The 19,865-nt window shown below is 33.2% G+C and overlaps 3 protein-coding genes across 5 annotated transcripts; 1 reads left to right on the forward strand and 2 right to left on the reverse strand.

The window, feature by feature from the left end:
• Window positions 1-1,337: 1,337 nt before the first annotated feature.
• On the reverse strand, window positions 1,338-3,708 carry LOC137821408 (protein NUCLEAR FUSION DEFECTIVE 4). Its single transcript, XM_068625992.2, has 2 exons — window positions 3,180-3,708; window positions 1,338-2,646 (listed from the first exon to the last, which is right to left on the reverse strand). Exons 1-2 carry the CDS (start codon window positions 3,642-3,644, stop codon window positions 1,495-1,497), a joined length of 1,617 nt encoding a protein of 538 aa, XP_068482093.1. The 5' UTR covers window positions 3,645-3,708; the 3' UTR covers window positions 1,338-1,494.
• A 4,667-nt stretch (window positions 3,709-8,375) lies between these two features.
• LOC137823064 (calmodulin-binding protein 60 F) lies at window positions 8,376-12,728 on the forward strand. The gene is made up of 7 exons (XM_068628177.2): window positions 8,376-8,931; window positions 9,389-9,464; window positions 9,943-10,001; window positions 10,155-10,648; window positions 10,994-11,154; window positions 11,262-11,465; window positions 11,545-12,728. Exons 1-7 carry the CDS (start codon window positions 8,813-8,815, stop codon window positions 12,274-12,276), a joined length of 1,845 nt encoding a protein of 614 aa, XP_068484278.1. The 5' UTR covers window positions 8,376-8,812; the 3' UTR covers window positions 12,277-12,728.
• A 1,854-nt stretch (window positions 12,729-14,582) lies between these two features.
• LOC137823065 (uncharacterized) lies at window positions 14,583-19,865 on the reverse strand. Of its 3 annotated transcripts, none has more exons than XM_068628179.1 (5): window positions 19,512-19,865; window positions 18,678-18,722; window positions 17,871-18,189; window positions 16,678-17,419; window positions 14,583-16,581 (listed from the first exon to the last, which is right to left on the reverse strand). In XM_068628179.1, exons 3-5 carry the CDS (start codon window positions 18,117-18,119, stop codon window positions 14,780-14,782), a joined length of 2,793 nt encoding a protein of 930 aa, XP_068484280.1. In that variant the 5' UTR covers window positions 18,120-18,189; window positions 18,678-18,722; window positions 19,512-19,865; the 3' UTR covers window positions 14,583-14,779. The 3 variants fall into 3 exon arrangements, with proteins under 3 accessions (XP_068484280.1, XP_068484279.1, XP_068484281.1); XM_068628178.1 differs by having other exon boundaries at window positions 19,506-19,836; XM_068628180.1 differs by lacking the exon at window positions 19,512-19,865 and adding an exon at window positions 19,319-19,338.

Raw genomic sequence — 19,865 nt, forward strand, 5'->3', positions numbered from 1 at the left:
CTACCAAGAACCCCCTAGGCATCATATGCCCAGACATCCCACCTTTCCTAAGGAACCTAAGGTCAAACCTTCCCTCATTCTATGGCAAAAAGGATGCAAAAGAATATTTAGACTCGGAGATGAAGGTATATTTTTTAGGGCCACCAAGTTGACCATGAAAGAAGAGTATTCCTAGATATTTTAAGTTTTTAGGGACAATTAATAATAAACATCTTTAGTTAGAAACCTTAGGATTCACAATAATCCCCAAATTCAGTACTGGAATGAGCTTAAAGCAATTTTGAGAAAAAGACATGTACCTTCATACTATAGTAGGAAGTTAATGGATAATCTCCAAAGAGACCGACAAAAAGAAATGAGTTTAAAAGAGTACAAACAAAAGATGAGGTTGTTACTAGACGGAGATTAGAGAAGAACCTAGGATACTTATGACTAGGTTCCAAAGTAACCTCAAACATGACATCCGGGATAGAGTTGAACTACTCCCTTATAATGATTTAACAAGTAAAGAAAATCATAAATGTTAAATTTAGCGAGTTTTCTCATACGGATAGGAGGCTATCAGATCTTGAAAGTGATTTTGCAGATTTTCATATTATCGACGAAGATTCATACGTTGATGCTATAAAAGGATTAGACGAAAACAATGTATCAGATGAGGTCGAAGCATCAGACGAAGGACTATTCGAATCCAATCAATTAAGTCATACAAATCACAAGGAGTGAAGATACATCTCTTCTCACCCCATGGTGAGATCATGGAAGAAAGAAATGACGGTGTAAGAACCAAATCATCTTTCTGAAATGAAGCGGTTAAGGCTATGATATCTCAGATAGAACCCAAGAATATATAGGAAGCTCTAACCCAAAAAAACTGAATTTTGACAATGGAGGAAAAGATGAAACAATTCACAATGAAGTTTGGTCTTTAAGATCCCTATCAGTTTGATCAAATATAAGAAGTATAAGATGAATTTTCAAAACAAACTGAACAAAAATGGTAAGGTGGTAAAAAATATAGCCAGATTGATAACACATGTCTACCATTAGCAGAAATATAGCTAAATTGGTAGCACATGTCTACAATTAGCAGGAATGTATTAATTTTACTAGAACATTTGCTCCTATTGCTTAACTAGAATTAATAAGAATCTTGTTAGTCTTTGTTGTCTTAAAAAAATTATAAAACTTTACCAAATGGATGTCAAAAGCTCCTTTTTAAAATGGATCTATAGAAGAAGTTTATGTCAAACAATCACATGGTTTTGAAAATAAATTTTTTCAAGAAATTTCTGAAAACTATGATATTAATTATAAACTTACAAGAACGGCTAGAATGATACTTAACAGGAATTTCATCAAACCATTCATATTACAATAATGAAAGTGATCTAAACATTTAAACACACACAGAGCCAAAGAAAAGCACAGACATCACTTTTAAGTCACTGAATATTCCTTCACATTATGCTACAACCTGATCTCTCCACACTGTCATTGAATATTTTGAATTCTTCTGCGTATAACTTGATCATAGAAACTTTTGGTCCGCAAAAACAAAAGTAATGCTGTTAGAGAACCCAAAAGAGTTGCACATGCCATTATGAGAAATGAAAACATAAAACAACGAGTTCCAACGCATGTGTTTCCTTCCGATGCTTCTTTGTCATATATATATCCAACTACTCTGACAGAGAATATATAAGAACCAACAGGACTTGCTATGCTAATGGTGTTGAATATGCTGCCCATATTCGCAACACCAAATATCTCAGAAGTGAGTGTGGGCATTAGGGACCACTGAGAGCCATAACAAATACCCACCAATATTGAACCAGCATATAGGGCACCTGGAAGTCCACAAACAATCACCACATGCCCAACGCTCATGACCATTAAAGTGATTACCATGAATAAAGGTCTTGCCCATCCTCTTGTGTGCAAATAATAATCTGACACATAACCACCTCCAAAGCGACCAAGAAAATTCCAAATGCTCCACAAAGAAACCAAGGAACCTGTCTCATGGCTAGTATAACCAAGAGATTCCCCTATTTGGCCCAAATTATTCACAGTTGCAAGTCCTGATCCCATACCACAAGCAATAGAAATAAACAAAATCCAAAAGTTCACAGTTTTCACTGCTTGGAAAAGATTCAGGTTTTCTCCTTGTTGCAAATTAGTCCTTTGATTGTTCAAAGAATCTGGCCTTGCATCCACCTTTTCAGCAGTGTCCAGAGAGTTTGCCTCCACAATTAGTTGTGACCTTTCATCCAGCAAATTTTCTAAACTTCTTCTACCCGGGTACTTTTCTTGTGCTTTAAATGCAATGCAGAGAAATGAGGCAAGCAACAACACAAGAACAACAAATATAGCGATACGCACCAATAATTGCAGGCTAAAGATGTTCTCTACAATTATAACAACCATAAGGTATGCAGCAACAACCAGAGCCATGAAAGAAAATATATTCAAATACTTCCTTTCTTCATCCTCACGAGTGTTGTGGATTCTTACAAACCACATAAGCAGCAAAGTATTTATAGGTGGCAAGAGTGCTAGCATCAGAAGATATGACACAGGCTTGTTGTTGAATATTGTTTTGTACACTTGAATTAATATTGCTCCACTCAGACCAAGAAATCCCTATCAAAAGAGGAAAAACCCAATGGCCAAACTTGAACAAAATGCTAGACACCAAGGATCAAAGGAGCATACTGTTTAGTGTACAAAGTGTCTAATCGAATATGATCTCCAACAACCCTATAATCTAGAGTGAGGTCTTGCATTTTTGGTGGGCGTGACTAACTATACTTATCTAACAAAATAGAAACAAAAAACACTTATTTGAAAGTAAAACAACTTAGATTATATAAAAAAAACTCTAAAATCATAACAACATAATTAAGAAGAAGATGTATATTACCCTGACAACTTCCTTCTTAATCTTAGAAAGAATAATTGTAGTCCATGTTATGGAAGAGGAAAAGATGGAAATAGAAGAGTGTATAAAATTTACAATATTAACATGAATACATGTTTATGGAAAATAAAGAGTTAGGGTGGTAAAATAAGTAAAGAGTATTAGCCTTAAGATTTAAAGAAACAAAGTGTTCTTATTTTAATTGTTACATTTAATTATCACTTGTTTAAAAAGACATAAACAGAAGAAACAAAACCTTCAAAATGCCGATAATGGTGCCGCTGTTGTGAGGGAAATTATGCACGCCGGTGACAACGTTGGAGGTGTTGAAAAAGCTCTGAGCGTGGGCTGTCACCAGCATGAAGAGGCACATGACAGGGACGGGGACGGGTGGAAAGAGGCCGGCGACGGCGGCCCACATGAGAAAATAGCCCAAGAAGCACTGGGCCGAGCCCAAGAAGTGTACGATCCATGGTCCGGTTGTGGTTGTGCGAGCAAGGAAGTCGTAGAGGAGGCCGGAGAGGACTCCGGCGTTGACTCCGATGTCCTTGAAGACGGAGACAAGGTCGAGCGTTGACTGATCGTAGTGTTGAGTGGACTTTAGAGTTTGGGAGTAGATGGAGAAAGTATAGAGTGAGCCGCTGGTGCATTGAATCCATATGCTCGCCACCGTTGATACCCACTTGGAGTTAAGGTAGAGATTGAAGTTCGCAAACTCCATTCAGATAAGTTGCTTCACTTTCACAATTTCTCGCTACCTTTACCATCAGAATCACAGTTTTTCATTTTCTTACGTTTTTTATGATTCTCTCTAGTAAGGACACGTGGGATACTGTTCATCAGCCAGCTGTACCTACTTGTCACTTTTTTAGATTATATAATTTAAAACCTACTTTTAGTTATAAAAAAATTTAAATTTAATTTTTGGACTGTATAATTCATTATTTTTTTTATTTTTTTTATTGTTAAATTTGAAAGTATTCTTTGCTTAATATAAATTAAATTTGAAAAATATAAAATACAAATATGTTTCATTGCCATTTATTTTCACTAACCATTTATTTTATGTTTGCATTTTTAATCTATAGTGCTTGTTTATTTCTGCCATTCTTTCTTTCTTATAACCTTTTATTTAAAAAGTATTTGAATTATATCAAAACATCTTATACACACAATTTACTTTATTAAAAATATGAATGAAATTTATGTTTTCAAAGGTATAAAAAAATAGAAAATATCTATTTCGTTTGGTTTAGAATTTGATTATATTTTATGATGTGTAAAAAAGTTTAATATATTCAAATTTGAAAACTATAATATTGTTCATTTAATTGAAAGGAATCCTTAATATCTATTTATTATGACGTTTGAAAATTCATATCAATAGATATAACAAATTCTCATCGAAGAAACGGATAATCATTTAGCCTATAACTTAATACTTAAAAATAATCCAATAGACGGCACATACCAAATAATTTTTATTATAGAAATATAAAATTGAAAAAAAAAATATATTGTAGACCAAATCTAAAATCTATAAATTTATTGGGAATAAAAAAAATTAAGTAAGAATATATATGACCCGGTCTTACTCAATTGTTGATATTGAAAATAAAAATAAAAATAATTTTTTTATTTAAACCGTTATTTTTTTATCTTTTAATTCTTACTTCATTATTTGTAGCATTTTTACTCTTTTTTATTTTATTTTCAAATACTTAATTTTAATAAAAATGGACGTGTATATAAAGTGGAAAATTCTTTGTGAAGTTAAATTTATAGTTCTTTAATTTTTATTTATTAAAACATATTTAAACTTGTGGACTAACTCAACTCACTACAACTTTTGTCAGATTAAATTTTAAAAATAGATTTTATACAATTGATCATAAAATGAGATTCAATCAATTAATAATTAATTCACTTATACTTAACTTACTATTAAAGAAGGTGACCCACTAACCCATTTAAAATAAAAATAATTATGTTAAAAGTCTAATAATGGTCAATCAAAATGATTATATACATGACACTTACATCAACACGACATTCACGCAATCCATTCCATAAAAAAATAATTTTAAGAAAATATTTTAAAACTTTTTTTATGGATTAAATGGTTTAACCTACCAATTAAATTTTGAACAAATTAAAAAAAAAACGGAAATGGAGTTCTGAATGGTTCAAAGCATGAGAGTTGAAAAAGAGTTGTAAATTACACTTATTATTTTTACTTTTGAGTTCACTTTCATACGAAAAGTTTCTAATAACTTTACAATGTCATAAAAGTTTGTTATGAACCTCTACTTTTAAAAACACTTCAAACTTATACAAAATGTATATGACAATTAAATCAGTTAATTCAAAATCATATGCTAAAAGTATTTTCTTGATAAAATTTCTTTTAACCGTTGAACATTTTCTTATATAGGTATTTTAACTCTTTTCAATATTCTTTATGTTTGTGTGTTTGATAAATTTGGGACAAATTTGATAGTAAATTGTGTATTAAATGCATTCTAGATAATTTTAAATGTTTTTTTTATTTCTTTATCCAACACTTTGAATAGTTGAGAATGCTTATTTTCTTAGGTAACATAATCTTTTGCACCAAACTATGATAAAAATGAACACGGTATAAAATCATAAGTGTAACATTCCTATATTTTCCTAAATCTAAAAACTATAATCTGTATAAAATATTAATATATATATATATATATATAAACATAATACAAATATGTCCACAATTCTTTCTTAAAATGTTTCAAAACATATCTCTCTTTATAAGACTTTAAATATTTACTTAAAATTAAAACAAATATTTAAACACATAAAATATTTTCATCATCCAGCTTCTCATTGAGGAGCTTTATCATCTGTAACATCATCTGTTCCCGTGTAAATACACGATTATCACAGATAAAAAAAACAAACACAAGGAAATAACAGGATAAGCTAGCTATATAAAACAAAATTCTATATAATTTCAATTTGAAATTAATAAACATAAATCATCAAGTCTCATACAAATTCTCAAATCATCAAGTGTCTATTAAAATTCAATATTCATCTTTCACATGTCAGCCTTCCACTAACTCATATCACATAGACACTTGACTCTGCTTCCGGAAGACTCGTGCGTTGACTTAGACTCAGAGATTTACACTTGTCATATTATATAACTGTGAAATCCACACATCTATGCGCATAAATAATCTCAATATCATTTCTCTCCTAGTATGACAGGGTTAACTCATATAACATGTCAAGTTAGTTATCTTTGCAACAACTTACCCATTCATATGATCATCCTTCGACTCTCACCACCTGAATAACTTCATCTATATGATTTCATTATCTTAGTAGAGTCAGGATATCTCATTCTAGACGAATCCCTGGTCAATGCACATCCTAAACAATTTTAACACAGTATTTTCTTTCCTGAAAATACTATGTCTTGATCTTACTTTCACATCATTGCACACTTCATTTAATACATCAATACACCATTCAATTACAACATATATTTTAAACTTTCTAAACAATCCAAATATATCCAAAAAGTCATTTAACAATAATAATCCAAAATAAATTATGCTAAAATAATAATAGGAATATATATATATATATATTTAATTGGCTTGAGCTAAAAAAAATTTAGTGTAGCTAAAATACCAGAGTGCACCTAGAACTTTTGGCTTGAATGAAACATTTTTAGTGTGAGCTAAAATACACCAGAGTGCACCCAAGACTTTTGGCGTGAACGAAACTTTTTAGTGTGAGCTAAAATACACCAGAGTGCATCCAGGAGTTTTGGCTTGAACGAACATTTTTAATGTGAGCTAAAATACACCAGAGTGCACCCAAAATAACAAAGTCCCTGCTATAGTTGAATAATTACTTTAAATCAACATCAAACAACCAATACTCATCAACATTATAATTTTATAACATCTACCATATATCAAATTTCACATTCAAATCTCAATCAACTTCTAATATACTTAAAACAAACAATCCTGAAGTAAAGTTTTGAGAATGGTGACCATGTCACCCCCACCTCCAGATCTTCTAGATTAGTGTTCTATTGGAAATTAAGGCTAGCTTCCCTTACTTGAAATTTAGAAGATATTCACTTAGAGCTCCAAATCCACCAAGAACTTAAAGGTAACTTAACCTGCACCACAGAGTCCTAATAAAAAATCTAACTATATCACCAGGACCCTGAGCTAACACAGAATAACCCTGAAGCTAAAAGGGTCACATGTAAAGCAAAAAAAAAAACAACCTAACAAGTTCAAAATTCGACTCAAAGAGAAGAGCAAAAATGAACTTACTCTATCAGAGATTCTGATCGGGCAGTCTTATAGTATTTACTGTCAGAAGTCTAATGGTGGACTCCGATCGTCGAACTAATGAGCGAGGAGGTCAAAATCTTAGAGAGAAGGGAGAGGAAAGGAAAAAAAAACTTTCTAGAGAGATGGTGGTTCTTTTTAAAATGAAATCTGAATAACTGAACTTCTATTTATATGCTCTTTTAAATTTAATAATAAAATATTCAGATGTCATTTTAATTGTACCACTTCTACTTTAAGACTAGTTTTCTCAATCCTTACAATAAGCATTTGTGCTTAAGTATCAAGTCATAAACACTTATGTTTAAGGATGACAAAATGGATCAGGTCAGCAGGACAAGTTCACTTTTGAACCCACAAAGCAAACGGGCCACAGGCGAGATGGAGCGGGCTGACTCTTAATCCGTCTTTTTTTTTCTTTTTGATACTTTTAAGGAGAGATCTCGTGTTTTTGGAATAAAGATGGGTGGTGGTCAATATTTTATATAGAACTTTATTTACATTAATTTCTTTGCACATAATTTGATTCATTGAAGTATTGTTGATATTTATTTTATTTTGATTTAATTTTATTACTCTTTCTTATATTTTTATTGTTTAAAAAGTAATATTAATTATTATAATAAAGTAAATAAATCTAAAAAAATATAAAAAAAATAAAAAATTGATCTTCCTATGACAAGATGAGTTACTATTTTAAACTTCTACAATAGATCGGGTTAAAACGATTGGACTGGACTGATCCATTTTATCATCCATAATAGTTTTAAGTTGTTTGTTATCGGAGTATCTTTAATTCACTCTCTATCCAAGAGACCACTTTGATTGACTTGTAAACAATTAACATTTCTTACGTACAAGATTAACTTAATTTAATCAAACTTTTAATAAGATTCTCAATACACATCTCGTGTAAAAAATGTAAAAAAAAACCATAGTTGAAATAGATAGTACTGAGTAACATATGAAAGAATAGATTCATTGTTAAGATACAGCACACCATTGATAGACTTTAATATCATATATTATAAAAGTGATCTTTAAAAGTATAGCGGGCATATCGCATCAATTTAAACGTAATTGAGATACATATAAAGGGCTGATTCTGTCTTATCACCGACACCCACCAATACAAAGTCAAAGACAAATGAGACACAAAAAACGCGGTTTCAATTTCATTTTCCAATGTTCATGCACACATCCAATCCAGCTGTGATCATCAATAATATCAATTTTATATTCTAATGCAAGAACCTTTATATTTTTTAATCAACCTCAAAATTATTTGTAAAGTTATGTAGATCTATGCTACAGTCTCCACTTTTTATTTCCCCTCCTAATATTAGATCCTCAGATGCCAAACAAAAAAAAAATAAACATCCTCTTCTTCTTATGTGTTTGTGAACTCAAGGTTTAGTTTTGGTTTTTGTTCCAAGATTTTTGCTCTCCACTCTTGTGCTTCTTCTTGGAAGGTTCTTGGGTGCAGGTTTCTAAATTTAGATTGTATTGGATAAGTAAGTTTCTAGAAATGGAAAGTTCCAAGAACAATAGAGTGGACAAAAGAGGGTACGAGCTAGTTGAGGAGGGTGACGATGCACAACACCATCTTACTCAGTCAAAGAAACCAAAACTACCCGGTTTAGCCAGGTATATCCAGTTTACAAAATATTTGTTTTCTCTCATCATGAGTTTTATTATTTTAATTAGGTTATTTTGCTTCAAAGTCTTGTTTCTTGATTGAATTGATTTCCATTTGGGTGGTATAGTTAAGTTAAGATTGTTACTAGATCTTCGATAACATGACATCAGTTCGCAGATTAATGTTTTGTGGCTCTTAATTGTGAAACTAATTAATGTAAGAGTTGCTACTGGGACGTTGATGTGAATATCATTCTACTTTGGATTTTACTAGGAATCTGGTTTATTGGAAGTGAAGGTGACATTGGACATACCATTTGAGTGTTTTTAAAACTAATGAATTTCCCAATCTGTTTCTCAATGTTGGTTATCTTCAATTTGCCGTATGTTAGTTGGTAGTTCTTTTTTATGCTTTTAAGTACAAATTAAGTGACACTCACCAATTTATTACTCGAATCGTGTTTAGTGTGATTGTCGAAGCATTAAAGGTGGACAGTCTGCAGAGACTTTGCTCATCTTTGGAACCTCTTCTCAGAAAAATTGTGAGTTATTTTTGCTTTCCTTATATTATATACAGCATAAGTTTAACGTTTTTCTTCTTCTTTTTACCTGCAATGATGAAGCACTTTTCTGTAATAATAGTGGATCCTGTGCTTGCTCGAGCCTTGAGCACTTCATCACTAAAGAAGTGACATTAAAGTAGTGTGTGATGTATAATTTAGAGGCAGTCTTTGATTTAAGTTTTCTTGCGTAAAAGAAAAGAAAAAGATATCATGATATGTAAGGCCTACCTAAACATGGTGGTAAAAATGAGGGTGATGCTCTTACAGAGAACCCAAATGTAAAATGTTTACAACCCCATTAATGGTATTTTTCGAGCTTGATATTTCAGTAGTATGTTTGTTACTTTCATTTAGAAGTAAGCTATATGTAGCTGAATCAATAAAGATCCTAGTAATCAAGATATACAAATGTATAATAAGGTTAATATGTTAATCCTTCAAATGCATGACCTTGTAGGTCAGTGAAGAAGTGGAGCGTGCTTTGACAAAATTGGACTATGATAAATTGGCTGAAAGGTGTGTTTCCCTGTCAAATTGGAATTTGGAAAGTCTTATTTTCTAGTTATAAATGTCTGTTTAGCACGATACTGATAGCAGATTATTGATATTCAATTGAATAATTATCATATACCATAGCCATGATTTGATCAATTATATTCTGACTGTCAGATCTCTGCCGCCAAGATTAGAAGGACCAGTGGCAAAGAATCTGCAGCTTCATTTCAGAACAAGAATGCCGCCTCATTTGTTCACTGGGGGAAAGGTGGAGGGAGAGCAAGGATCGGCAATCCATGTTGTGTTAACGGATCCCAACACTGGCAGTGTAGTTCATGTTGGACCAGAATCTGTTGCTAAATTGAATGTGGTGGTACTTGAAGGTGACTTTAATGAGGAAGTGGATGATGATTGGACAAAAGAGCACTTTGAAAGCCATGAAGTAAAGGAGCGTGAGGGGAAAAGGCCACTTCTAACTGGAGATTTGCAGGTTAGTCTGAAGGAAGGGGTAGGAACCTTAGGTGATCTTACTTTCACTGACAATTCTAGCTGGATAAGAAGCAGAAAATTCCGGCTTGGTGTTAAGGTGGCTCCTGGTTATTGTGAGGAGATTCGTATTCGTGAGGGAAAGACTGAAGCCTTTGCTGTCAAAGATCACAGAGGAGAATGTCAGTTTTCTAATACTTCATATTTTTTGCTTATGACTATTCAAGTTTTTATGTTTTGGCCAGATTAGGAGATATTGGATCACCAAAAGTATAACTGCAACACAATTTAGAAAACTAACGTATAATTGTCTAGGATACATTTTCATATTTTGAATGACATTTTACATGGGTAGAATATTTTTAAAAGTGTTTAGAGTTGATACCATATAGCAGATAACATGTTCTTGGATGTTAACCTTCTGTATACATCTAAATACATAATGACAATAGAAATATTGTCTCTCTATAGCTTTCTAAGGCAACATATTTTCAGCAACTAAACAAATTGTTTTCTTTAACTTGCAGTATACAAGAAACATTATCCACCTGCTTTGAATGATGAAGTTTGGAGATTGGATCGGATAGCTAAGGATGGTGCACTTCACAAAAAGTTGATTCAAGCAAAAATAGTAACTGTAGAAGATTTCCTACGACTTCTGGTCCGCGAGCCACAGAAGTTAAGAAGTGTAAGAACTCAACATAATTATTTCATAAGCATTCACGTCATTCTTCTCTAATCCAGATTTTCAAAGTACTCATTTCTAGAAACTACTATTTTCCATCTTGGATACAGGTACTTGGTAGTGGAATGTCCAATAGAATGTGGGAGAATACTGTGGAGCATGCCAAGACATGTGTCTTGGGTGGCAAGATCTTTGTTTACTACACTGATGAAACCAATACCGCTGGCATTGTGTTCAACCATATATACGAGCTGAGAGGCCTCATTGCTGATGGCCAATTCTTCTCTTTGCAATCACTTACTCCAAATCAGAAGGTTAATTTTGTGTTAATTGAAAGCAGAATTCCTAGTATGTGATTGACATTAGCTCATTTATTCAGAGTTTGGTTTACAGATGTCCGTGGATTCCTTGGTGAAGAAAGCATATGACAATTGGGACCAGGTTGTAGAATATGATGGAAAAGTCTTAAATTCGCTGACTAATATGAAAAAGGGATCAAGAACTTTAGCCACTCAGATAATGCACCATGACAGTTTCCCAGAGCAGCAGTGTTCCTCAGCAAAGGACAAGGTGTCATATGTCTCCTCTGAACCAAATCAACAATTGCAAATAACAAATAACTACTCAGCCGGTCCCGGTTTGACTGACTATCTATTTGGGAGATCTGACAGTCAGATGGTAGGAACATCTTTAACTGACTCACAAATATCATTGTCTAGCAGCATGAACTACGTAACAGGTGAAAATCATGAAAATGGTGGTAATTATTTTGCTGGAGATTGGTCCCGGCCGAGAAATGGACAAGGGTTGGAAGACATTGTCGCGGAAGAACTCCGTCTGAGGAGTTCAGAGATGTTGGAGAGTGATGACATGCAGAGGTTACTTAAGACAATTAATGCTGGAGTCAACATGTCAGCTAATCTTGGTCATTCTAATGAGAGTTGTTACACCTATAGCCTTCAGTATGAGCCTGAGATGTATCATCATTCATTAGGTGAGGATCAGGGGAAGCCTTCAGGGAAAGCTGTAGTTGGGTGGCTTAAGCTCAAAGCTGCTTTAAGGTGGGGCATTTTTATCAGAAAAAAAGCTGCAGAAAGGAGAGCACAGCTCACTGAGTTGAATTGAGTTATATGCTTGAAAGTGGGACATTTTCAACTCATTTCAAGCTGACAGGAAATAGCTAGCTGATATTGCTTTTGGAATGTGACAAATTACAATGCATAGAACAGTTTGAGAAAAAGGTTAAATAAGTTGTACAGATGTGGCATTCAAGGTTTAAACAGTGGTAACAAATAATTCGAAAACGCAACCTGAGACTGCTTCAGCCCTGACCAACAATACAGCTTGTGAGATTATAGATATCAGGCAGCTCTGTCATGTAACAGGTTCTCTTATTGTGCCATTTTATATTTCTGTTTTTGTTGGCTTATTTTCGTTTCTTACATTTTCATTCACTGATCAAGAGTTTGTATCTAATTGTTCTTGTTTTTTCATTATTTTCTGGTACTGTACCATGACTTATTTGTGAGCACTTACCACATGTAATAAAATAAATTCTACTGAAGAATATTAGACAATTTATGTTCATAAGATGGAAATGTCATCCATCTCTACCTAGGAAATGAGAATTGATTTTTTTTTTTCGACAGGTTCACATTCAATTAATTTGTTTTAGTAAAAAAAAAGTTGAATTTGGTAGTTTGACTAATTTCAAATTTAAGTAACTGTTATTCTTAGAGTGATAATTATTGTTTAACAGTCAAAATTAAAATGACTTTAGTGGAAACACAGCTAGAGCTAGACAGTCTAATATTAAAGGAAGAAATGATAATATAAATAAGGTTAAATAATTAAATAAATAGAATGAGATAATTATTTATAAGAGGTTGAGTTAAACCAGCACAAGACCATGTGTAATTGAGCTACACTTGCACATATACAAACAAATATATGAAAATAATTAAAATAAAATTACATGAAACTTTATTTTATTTTCGGTGACAATTTCTATACAAAGTAGAACAAAAGGAGGAAAAAAAACAAAGACCAACAATGGTGGTGGATGTGCGTACTTTTATTGAATTCATGGAAACAAACAAAGGTGTAAGACTTTTTATTGCCTCAATAAAATTGAAGAGAATTAATTATTAATTAATATAATTAGAATAATTAAATGTGTATGTAGGTTTTTCTATAGCAAGAAGTTTATAATCCTTTCCATTTAAAAAATGAAAAAAAAATTATACATAAAAAAATACATGAGACTAAGAAAAGTCAATTTCCCTTAAATTTAATTTTTGTTGAGGTGAGAAATGAAATTAATTTTAGTTATTGTTATTTATAAAATATGAGAGTGGATAAGAACAAAAAAATGGTTGAAGAAATTTATAAAACAACCACAATCGAAAAAAATAATACATATCTCTTCGTTATCTTAATTTGTAGATTGAAATTTCACCTTAGCTGGAAGTTTAGAATACTCTTCCATTTAAAGAAAAATGTAAATCGATGTTTAAAAGTTAAAATAATTTTAGGAGATATAAAGAAAGAAATAATATTGATAACAAATAAGGAAAGAAGGAAGAAAAAAATAGTATTTATATCTTTTAACATAATTAATGTTATATATTATTAACATTTAAATTACATACTTGAAAATATAATCAATTATATCATATTAATTTGTTAACATTCTATTAATATTTATGTTTTTATTACAATTAAAAAATAACATTAAAATAGTAAATAAAATAATTAATATATATATATATATATATATATATATATATATAAACATCCATTAATAATTGATTGAAACCTCTTAAGTGAACCTACAAGAACCAAAGATCATATAAGAAAAATCTAAGAAAAACACAAATTAGATGAACTCCACTGTCTCTGTAAAGACCCACAGGTTGGAAATGAAATCCACAGTGCAAAAGAGCGACATTAAAAAGTGGCAATACTTTGAAAAAAAAACTAGAAAAACGTTTTTCTCAAGAAAGTCATCTTACCCACTTCAAACATAAAAAGTCAAGTCTATGAAATGGAACCAGCAAACTATTTAAACTATAATATCATTTTATTTTTCTTAAATTAAATAGCATACCATGTTATTTTCACTATATTAGTTCACTAAAGCAGCCCTGTTACTTTTTCAGTGTTAAAAAATTTCGAAAACAATCTTGATATGTATGGAATCATTTTTTTATAGACTAAAGATTGAGGATATTCAGAGCATTTAACCTTTTGTTAGTACCCCCTTAAAGAGTTAACCTGGAGTTCCTTGTTTTATATTTGTTTGGCATTAAATGCAAAAGATAAAAATGCAACAAACATTAAGACTCTAGTATTATGTCTTAGTATGACGTTTCTTGTTTTATATTTGCTTGACATTAAGGAGGGAAAAGAACCAAAATGCAACAAACAAATAATTAGAAGTCATTGCATCCCCAATATAGGAGAGAATGAATTTGATTCCAATAAGCAACTTGAACATACATATTGGTTCCTTTTCTATTCTTCTAACATAATCTCATATACTATGAAGTGTCTATGACGACATTTACAAGAGGATCCTATAGTTCATAAAAACAACATCCAAAAGTCCATGAACTTAACTTTAGAATTAGTTATGTACTTGGCTAAATATTAAGTGGGATTTACTGGTAGGAAATCTCTTTCCCCTTGGCTTTCTACAAATCTTTCCCCAATTTATGTAACCCCTTTTCTCAATGCCAATTTCAGTGTCAATATTTAGTTCCTTCAAGTTCAAAAGAAAGTCTGTGATGTTAGAGGATGAACCACAAGACCTTCTCTTCCCCCTAGCTACTACATTTCTGCCGGCACTTCTAAGGCAACCTGTTGCTGAGGGAGTTTTTCTGGCAGCTTCCACGAGACCTCCAATGGTTTGAAGATCTTCTGTCACCTCATACCGTGACAAAGAAGCAAGGCTTGGGAGAATGTCACTTTGGAAGTCATTCCCCCGCCTCCTCCTGTTTGTTCGGCACTTTCTTGGTTGACTTGGTGAAGTAGATCCACCTTCTTGCTCCTTTTGGTCACTACTCTTGTAGTGGCAATAATCTAGGTCCTTGGTGTCAGACAAATTTAAGGACATGAACTCAAAGTAATCAAAGTCAGCAGGCAGAAAGTCCTCAAGATCCTTAATGGTACAATTGAAATCCCCCTTAACCTCAGGCTCTGCATGATCCACTACTGTAGAAACAATTCCAGCCAACCAGTGGAGAGAACTACTTGAAGAAGGTTCAGATGATGGGCAATTTGTCATTTGGATACCATTATAGGTCACAGCTTCTGATATGGAAATCAAAGCCTCAGCCGCAATTCTGGTTTGCTCTTCCCGTGCTTCTGGATCCTCCTGCTCTTGCCCTGCCAACTGCAACATCTCAAGCTGGTTTTCATCAGATTCTCCTCTGGGTGGAGAACATTCCTTGTTTTCTGGACTTTGAGGAGCTTGTAAATCAATATCAACTGGCATATTTTCATCTTCATTTGTGCATGAATTTAGGTCAATAATACCTGACGAATGTTTGGGCTTCTTTTCATTCTTCATGAAATGTTCACTGACACATGCCTGTTCGCCCATGTCAGGATAATCATCAGAAGGCGAATTTACAATGGACATCTTCTCAATTTCTTCAAACCAATGATTTGCGGACAGGCTCTGGACGACTTTAGAAGTCCGAGGTTTTCCATTAAGGTCAAATGCAAGAGTCTGGTCTCTACACAAGTCACTTTTCTGAACCTTATTCAACTCCAAATCAGAATGTATACAGCCAGATTTCAAAGGATTCAGAATGGAAGAATCAATAGGGGTTGAGGCTTCACATTCATCACTTGGTTTTCCTTTGGGTACAGGCTTTTCTTTAAGCCAAATGCTTTGAAATTCTACAGCTTTTGTTTCAGAAAAACCAACTGGCATAGTATTCAGGTTTATGTTCTTGCGAGTCTCTACATAATTCCTAAGCTCATGGCCAGCTGATGATGGACCACAATTATCACAGCAGTTTGGATCATCAGCACTAACTGATGGTAGATCCAACAGATTGGACCTGCGGCAAAATTTGCTGTGAAGAAGATAGTTTTGACAATCTAAATTAGAGCCAGATGCAATACTTTTCCATAACACTGATGGTGAAATCCTAGAACTTTTCATGTCAGTCTCAGAAACGAGCTGATGAGAAGCACATGGGCATGAAGCATAGCTTGGTCCAAGCCAAACACCACTGGTGGGATTATGAGTTCCTGCAAGGCTATCTGTTTCCAGTCCGGGAACAATTTGATGTGTCGAATGAAAACATGAACAGTTGTTAACTTGTTTCAGCTTCTTACTTAAGGATTCAATTGAAACAGATTGGTTTTCTGTATCATTAAATATAGCAACGGAACCCAAGTCACTACCGTTTTTCCCTGTAAAATTAACAATTCACTATATAAGAAAAAGGTATAGCAAAACAAGATGTACACTATAATAACTACAAGATAGTCTCAGAGACAAGTTCTCACCAGCACTAATACCCAAGGGCAGCCATCCATGTTTTTCCCCCTGGTTTTGTAGTGGGGGATCTGAACAAGCTTGGAGATCCTGTTTTCTTTTCAAATTCTGGATGACATCATTGGGAAAACTATGAGAGCCCGGTCTCATTCTCCGTGGCATATCATGAAAGGTATAGTTTCTGTGATGGATTGACGCACCAAAATCATCAGACTTCACACATGTCTCTTCTTCAAACTTAAATGGTAAATTTAAGTCGGCAAAACCATTAAAATTGGTTCTAAATGGTTTCTCAACAGTGTTGTACACAGCCTTGGAAATTCCATTTAAAGCATAAGTAGACAGAGCGGGCTCTTTGATAACTCTTTCATTTTCACAAGATTCACCTTCACTATCAATGTATTCATCAGCTGGAAGTTGAAGATCCAATATTTTCTTACCAACTTTTCTGTAAGCTGATACTGATAGTTTAGGATCTTTCGGAGATTGTACAATTGCAGCTGGAGAAGGAGCAGGAAGAGGAGTCGGACATAATTGCCTGTTCATTTCTTGCATAGAAGCCAATGGTAGCTGGATGCCTTCAGCATGTATAATAGAAGATTTACAAGTGAATCGATGCAAGTTTTGTGAGTAATACAAAGAGGAACTTGACGATGATGTCTCCAACCTTAAACTATGTTTATGTAACTCAATCCTTTTAATTTCATCCATTAATTCTCTTTGTTTCTGGTAAATACGGTGAAGCTCATGAATCTGAACAGCAAGCCACAGGCCAGAGTCATTAAGAAATACAGTTAAGATCTTTATATGAATATCCAAGAATATTCAAGAACAAACAATTTTGCCACAAACAACAAACCTCCACAATTTTATCTTTATTTTGGATGAAATTTGGATGGAAATAGATTCTTTTATAAATAAAACTGGTGAAATGAATGAATTTGACAAGATTTTCAGAATCATTTGTTTTTTTCTAAATAAGATTCGTATTTTGCTCCTCACTTTTATAACCAATAAATAAACAAATATGATTAACATTCTTCTCATAGAACCTAGATCTGACACAAACAGGTTACATTGGAACCTCTTCACTGTCACTTCAAAATGCCTCAGTCTAGAGATTTTAAAAAGAACATAAAAGAAATTCTTCTTGGCAGCTATATGCAGAAAAGATAAACACAATGAAACAATGAAGCTAACATACTTGGTCCCTGAACATGGCTTCATGCTTGAGTATTGTCTGTTTCAGAAGTTCCTTGTTGTATCCTAAAAGATGACAAGTTGATGACAACGGCAAGGATCCAAGTCCATAACAGCCATTCTCACGTTCACCATCATAATTAGATGAGGTCCATGTGCTGCCTTCTGCACCGAAGACAAGATCCCTCGGGGAATGATATCCTGGGATATAACCATTGTTTTGCCTGTTTGCACTCATGCCCAATAGTGCCATAGATGATAATGCAAAGATTTCAATGAAGCAAGATATTATAAAGTATCCTCATTTCTAAGGGAATGAAAACCTGCAATCAAAACAAAAATAAATTGATTATTAGTTAATAATAATTTAAAAGAAATATTTGATAAATAATATTTAAAAAAATACAATTTAAGCCCAAAGAAAAGGGACACCTGCTTTACTTTTGGCTTACATGGGTTCTTATTTACTGAGAATACAAGATTGTTGGCTAAGGACAAAAGTGATGGCTCCAAGTAATATTTATGTGCACCCAAAAATAGAATAATTAGATTCAATTTGGACGGTTTTGTAAATTGCTCACATGGCCTACAAGGGAATTTCATTCTACAGCTAAATTATCTGACAAAAAAATGTAAAGACAGAATAATTCTAGATCATGACATTTCCGTGTGATGTCATAGTAATGCAGACCTGCAAAGAAATGTGAGTCCATCTGCACAACAAGAAAATAAAAATTGCAACAAGCCCAACCTTGCTTGTTACGGTTAAAAGCATTTTCTAACTGGACAACAGAAAGGAATACAAAACTACCTTGCTTGCAGAAGCATTTAAAATTGAAGTTGATAAGCACAAGCCCTGAAAACAAATAACCAATTTTGTCAGAAGTGGCTTTCTCAAAAAGGGGATTTGCACTTTTTAAGTTATGATAGATATCAAATGTTTTCACTTCAACAATCCATAAAAGATTGGGAATATTTGCTAACCCAGAAATTAAGAAACCCTGAAATCAACACTCACAAGTATCATTGAACCGGGAAAGAAGAGCACTGTGCATACAATATTAATGATAATCAAAAGAACATATAATGATTAGCACAGCATAAACTGCAGGACAAGTACAGAAGCACGAAGGGTGATCAAAAGAATTTTCTGAATAAGATAGAGTTAGGCCAAATATTATGGTATCAAGTCAATCAGAAAATTCTGTTAGACAAATCTCACAGGCAAATCATCTTTTGCAATCAGAATCAGATGCTCCAGACAAGGGTATCAAATCCATCCATCAGATAACCAAACCAACGACACAAAAACAAAACAAAATAAAATAAAGAAGTATTTATTCTCAAAAACTGAAAGAAGTCCATCAAAATCATTTGATGTACCAAAAAAGCAACAGGAAGAATACTCAAGAGTATCTCATTCACAAAAACTTGGAAGGAAGGGTATATTACATCAGTCACTGAATCACAGAGCTCACTGAGAAAAGAACAAAAAAAAAAAAACTACAGTCAAATTCAACACTTGAAAGAAGAAGCCACAGAAAAGTAGTACAGAGAGGAAAATTTAAAAAAAAAATTGGGAAATTGAACATGAAAATGTTGAAGAAACACGAAATGAAGAGAAACAAAATGAACTCACACTCACAGGATGAGTCATTGTTTGAGGATAGTGCATATGTTGGAGAAGAAGATGAAGGAGAAGAAATGCATTAATGCTGAAGCGAAAAGAGAGAGACCCGGAAGAGGTTTGGAATCAAAAAGTGATCTTTTGCTTTCTGAGATGCCTTAGAAAAGCAGAAAAGAATGGGGATTTGGATCCGCAGTGCTGGGCCATTCTCTCAATGAAGATTTTGCTTTCTCTCAGAGAGAAAGAGAGAGAAAAGACCCAAAATCAAACGCACAAAACAAAACGAAATTTACATAAAATTGGAAATTAAAGTTGTCAATAACTTGTCTCTCTCTTCTCGGTCTCTTTCTCATTAATGTTTTTGGTTCTTAC

This window comes from Phaseolus vulgaris, chromosome 9 (genome assembly GCF_051622355.1).
Source record: "Phaseolus vulgaris cultivar YP4 chromosome 9, ASM5162235v1, whole genome shotgun sequence".
Classification (NCBI taxonomy): domain Eukaryota; kingdom Viridiplantae; phylum Streptophyta; class Magnoliopsida; order Fabales; family Fabaceae; genus Phaseolus; species Phaseolus vulgaris.

What these genes read in the sequence shown, in the direction of transcription:
- LOC137823065 (XM_068628179.1), bottom strand. Translation starts at nt 18,119, where the DNA reads ATGGCACTATTGGGCATGAGTGCAAACAGGCAAAACAATGGTTATATC. An exon ending in AAGCCATGTTCAGGGACCAA is followed by an intron (nt 17,420 to 17,870) that starts GTATGTTAGCTT and finishes CTTGCTGTTCAG; the next exon opens with ATTCATGAGCTTCACCGTAT. An exon ending in GCCCTTGGGTATTAGTGCTG is followed by an intron (nt 16,582 to 16,677) that starts GTGAGAACTTGT and finishes TTAATTTTACAG; the next exon opens with GGAAAAACGGTAGTGACTTG.
- LOC137823064 (XM_068628177.2), top strand. Translation starts at nt 8,813, where the DNA reads ATGGAAAGTTCCAAGAACAATAGAGTGGACAAAAGAGGGTACGAGCTA. An exon ending in AAACTACCCGGTTTAGCCAG is followed by an intron (nt 8,932 to 9,388) that starts GTATATCCAGTT and finishes AATCGTGTTTAG; the next exon opens with TGTGATTGTCGAAGCATTAA. An exon ending in TATGATAAATTGGCTGAAAG is followed by an intron (nt 10,002 to 10,154) that starts GTGTGTTTCCCT and finishes TCTGACTGTCAG; the next exon opens with ATCTCTGCCGCCAAGATTAG.
- LOC137821408 (XM_068625992.2), bottom strand. Translation starts at nt 3,644, where the DNA reads ATGGAGTTTGCGAACTTCAATCTCTACCTTAACTCCAAGTGGGTATCA. An exon ending in CCATTATCGGCATTTTGAAG is followed by an intron (nt 2,647 to 3,179) that starts GTTTTGTTTCTT and finishes CTCTTTTGATAG; the next exon opens with GGATTTCTTGGTCTGAGTGG.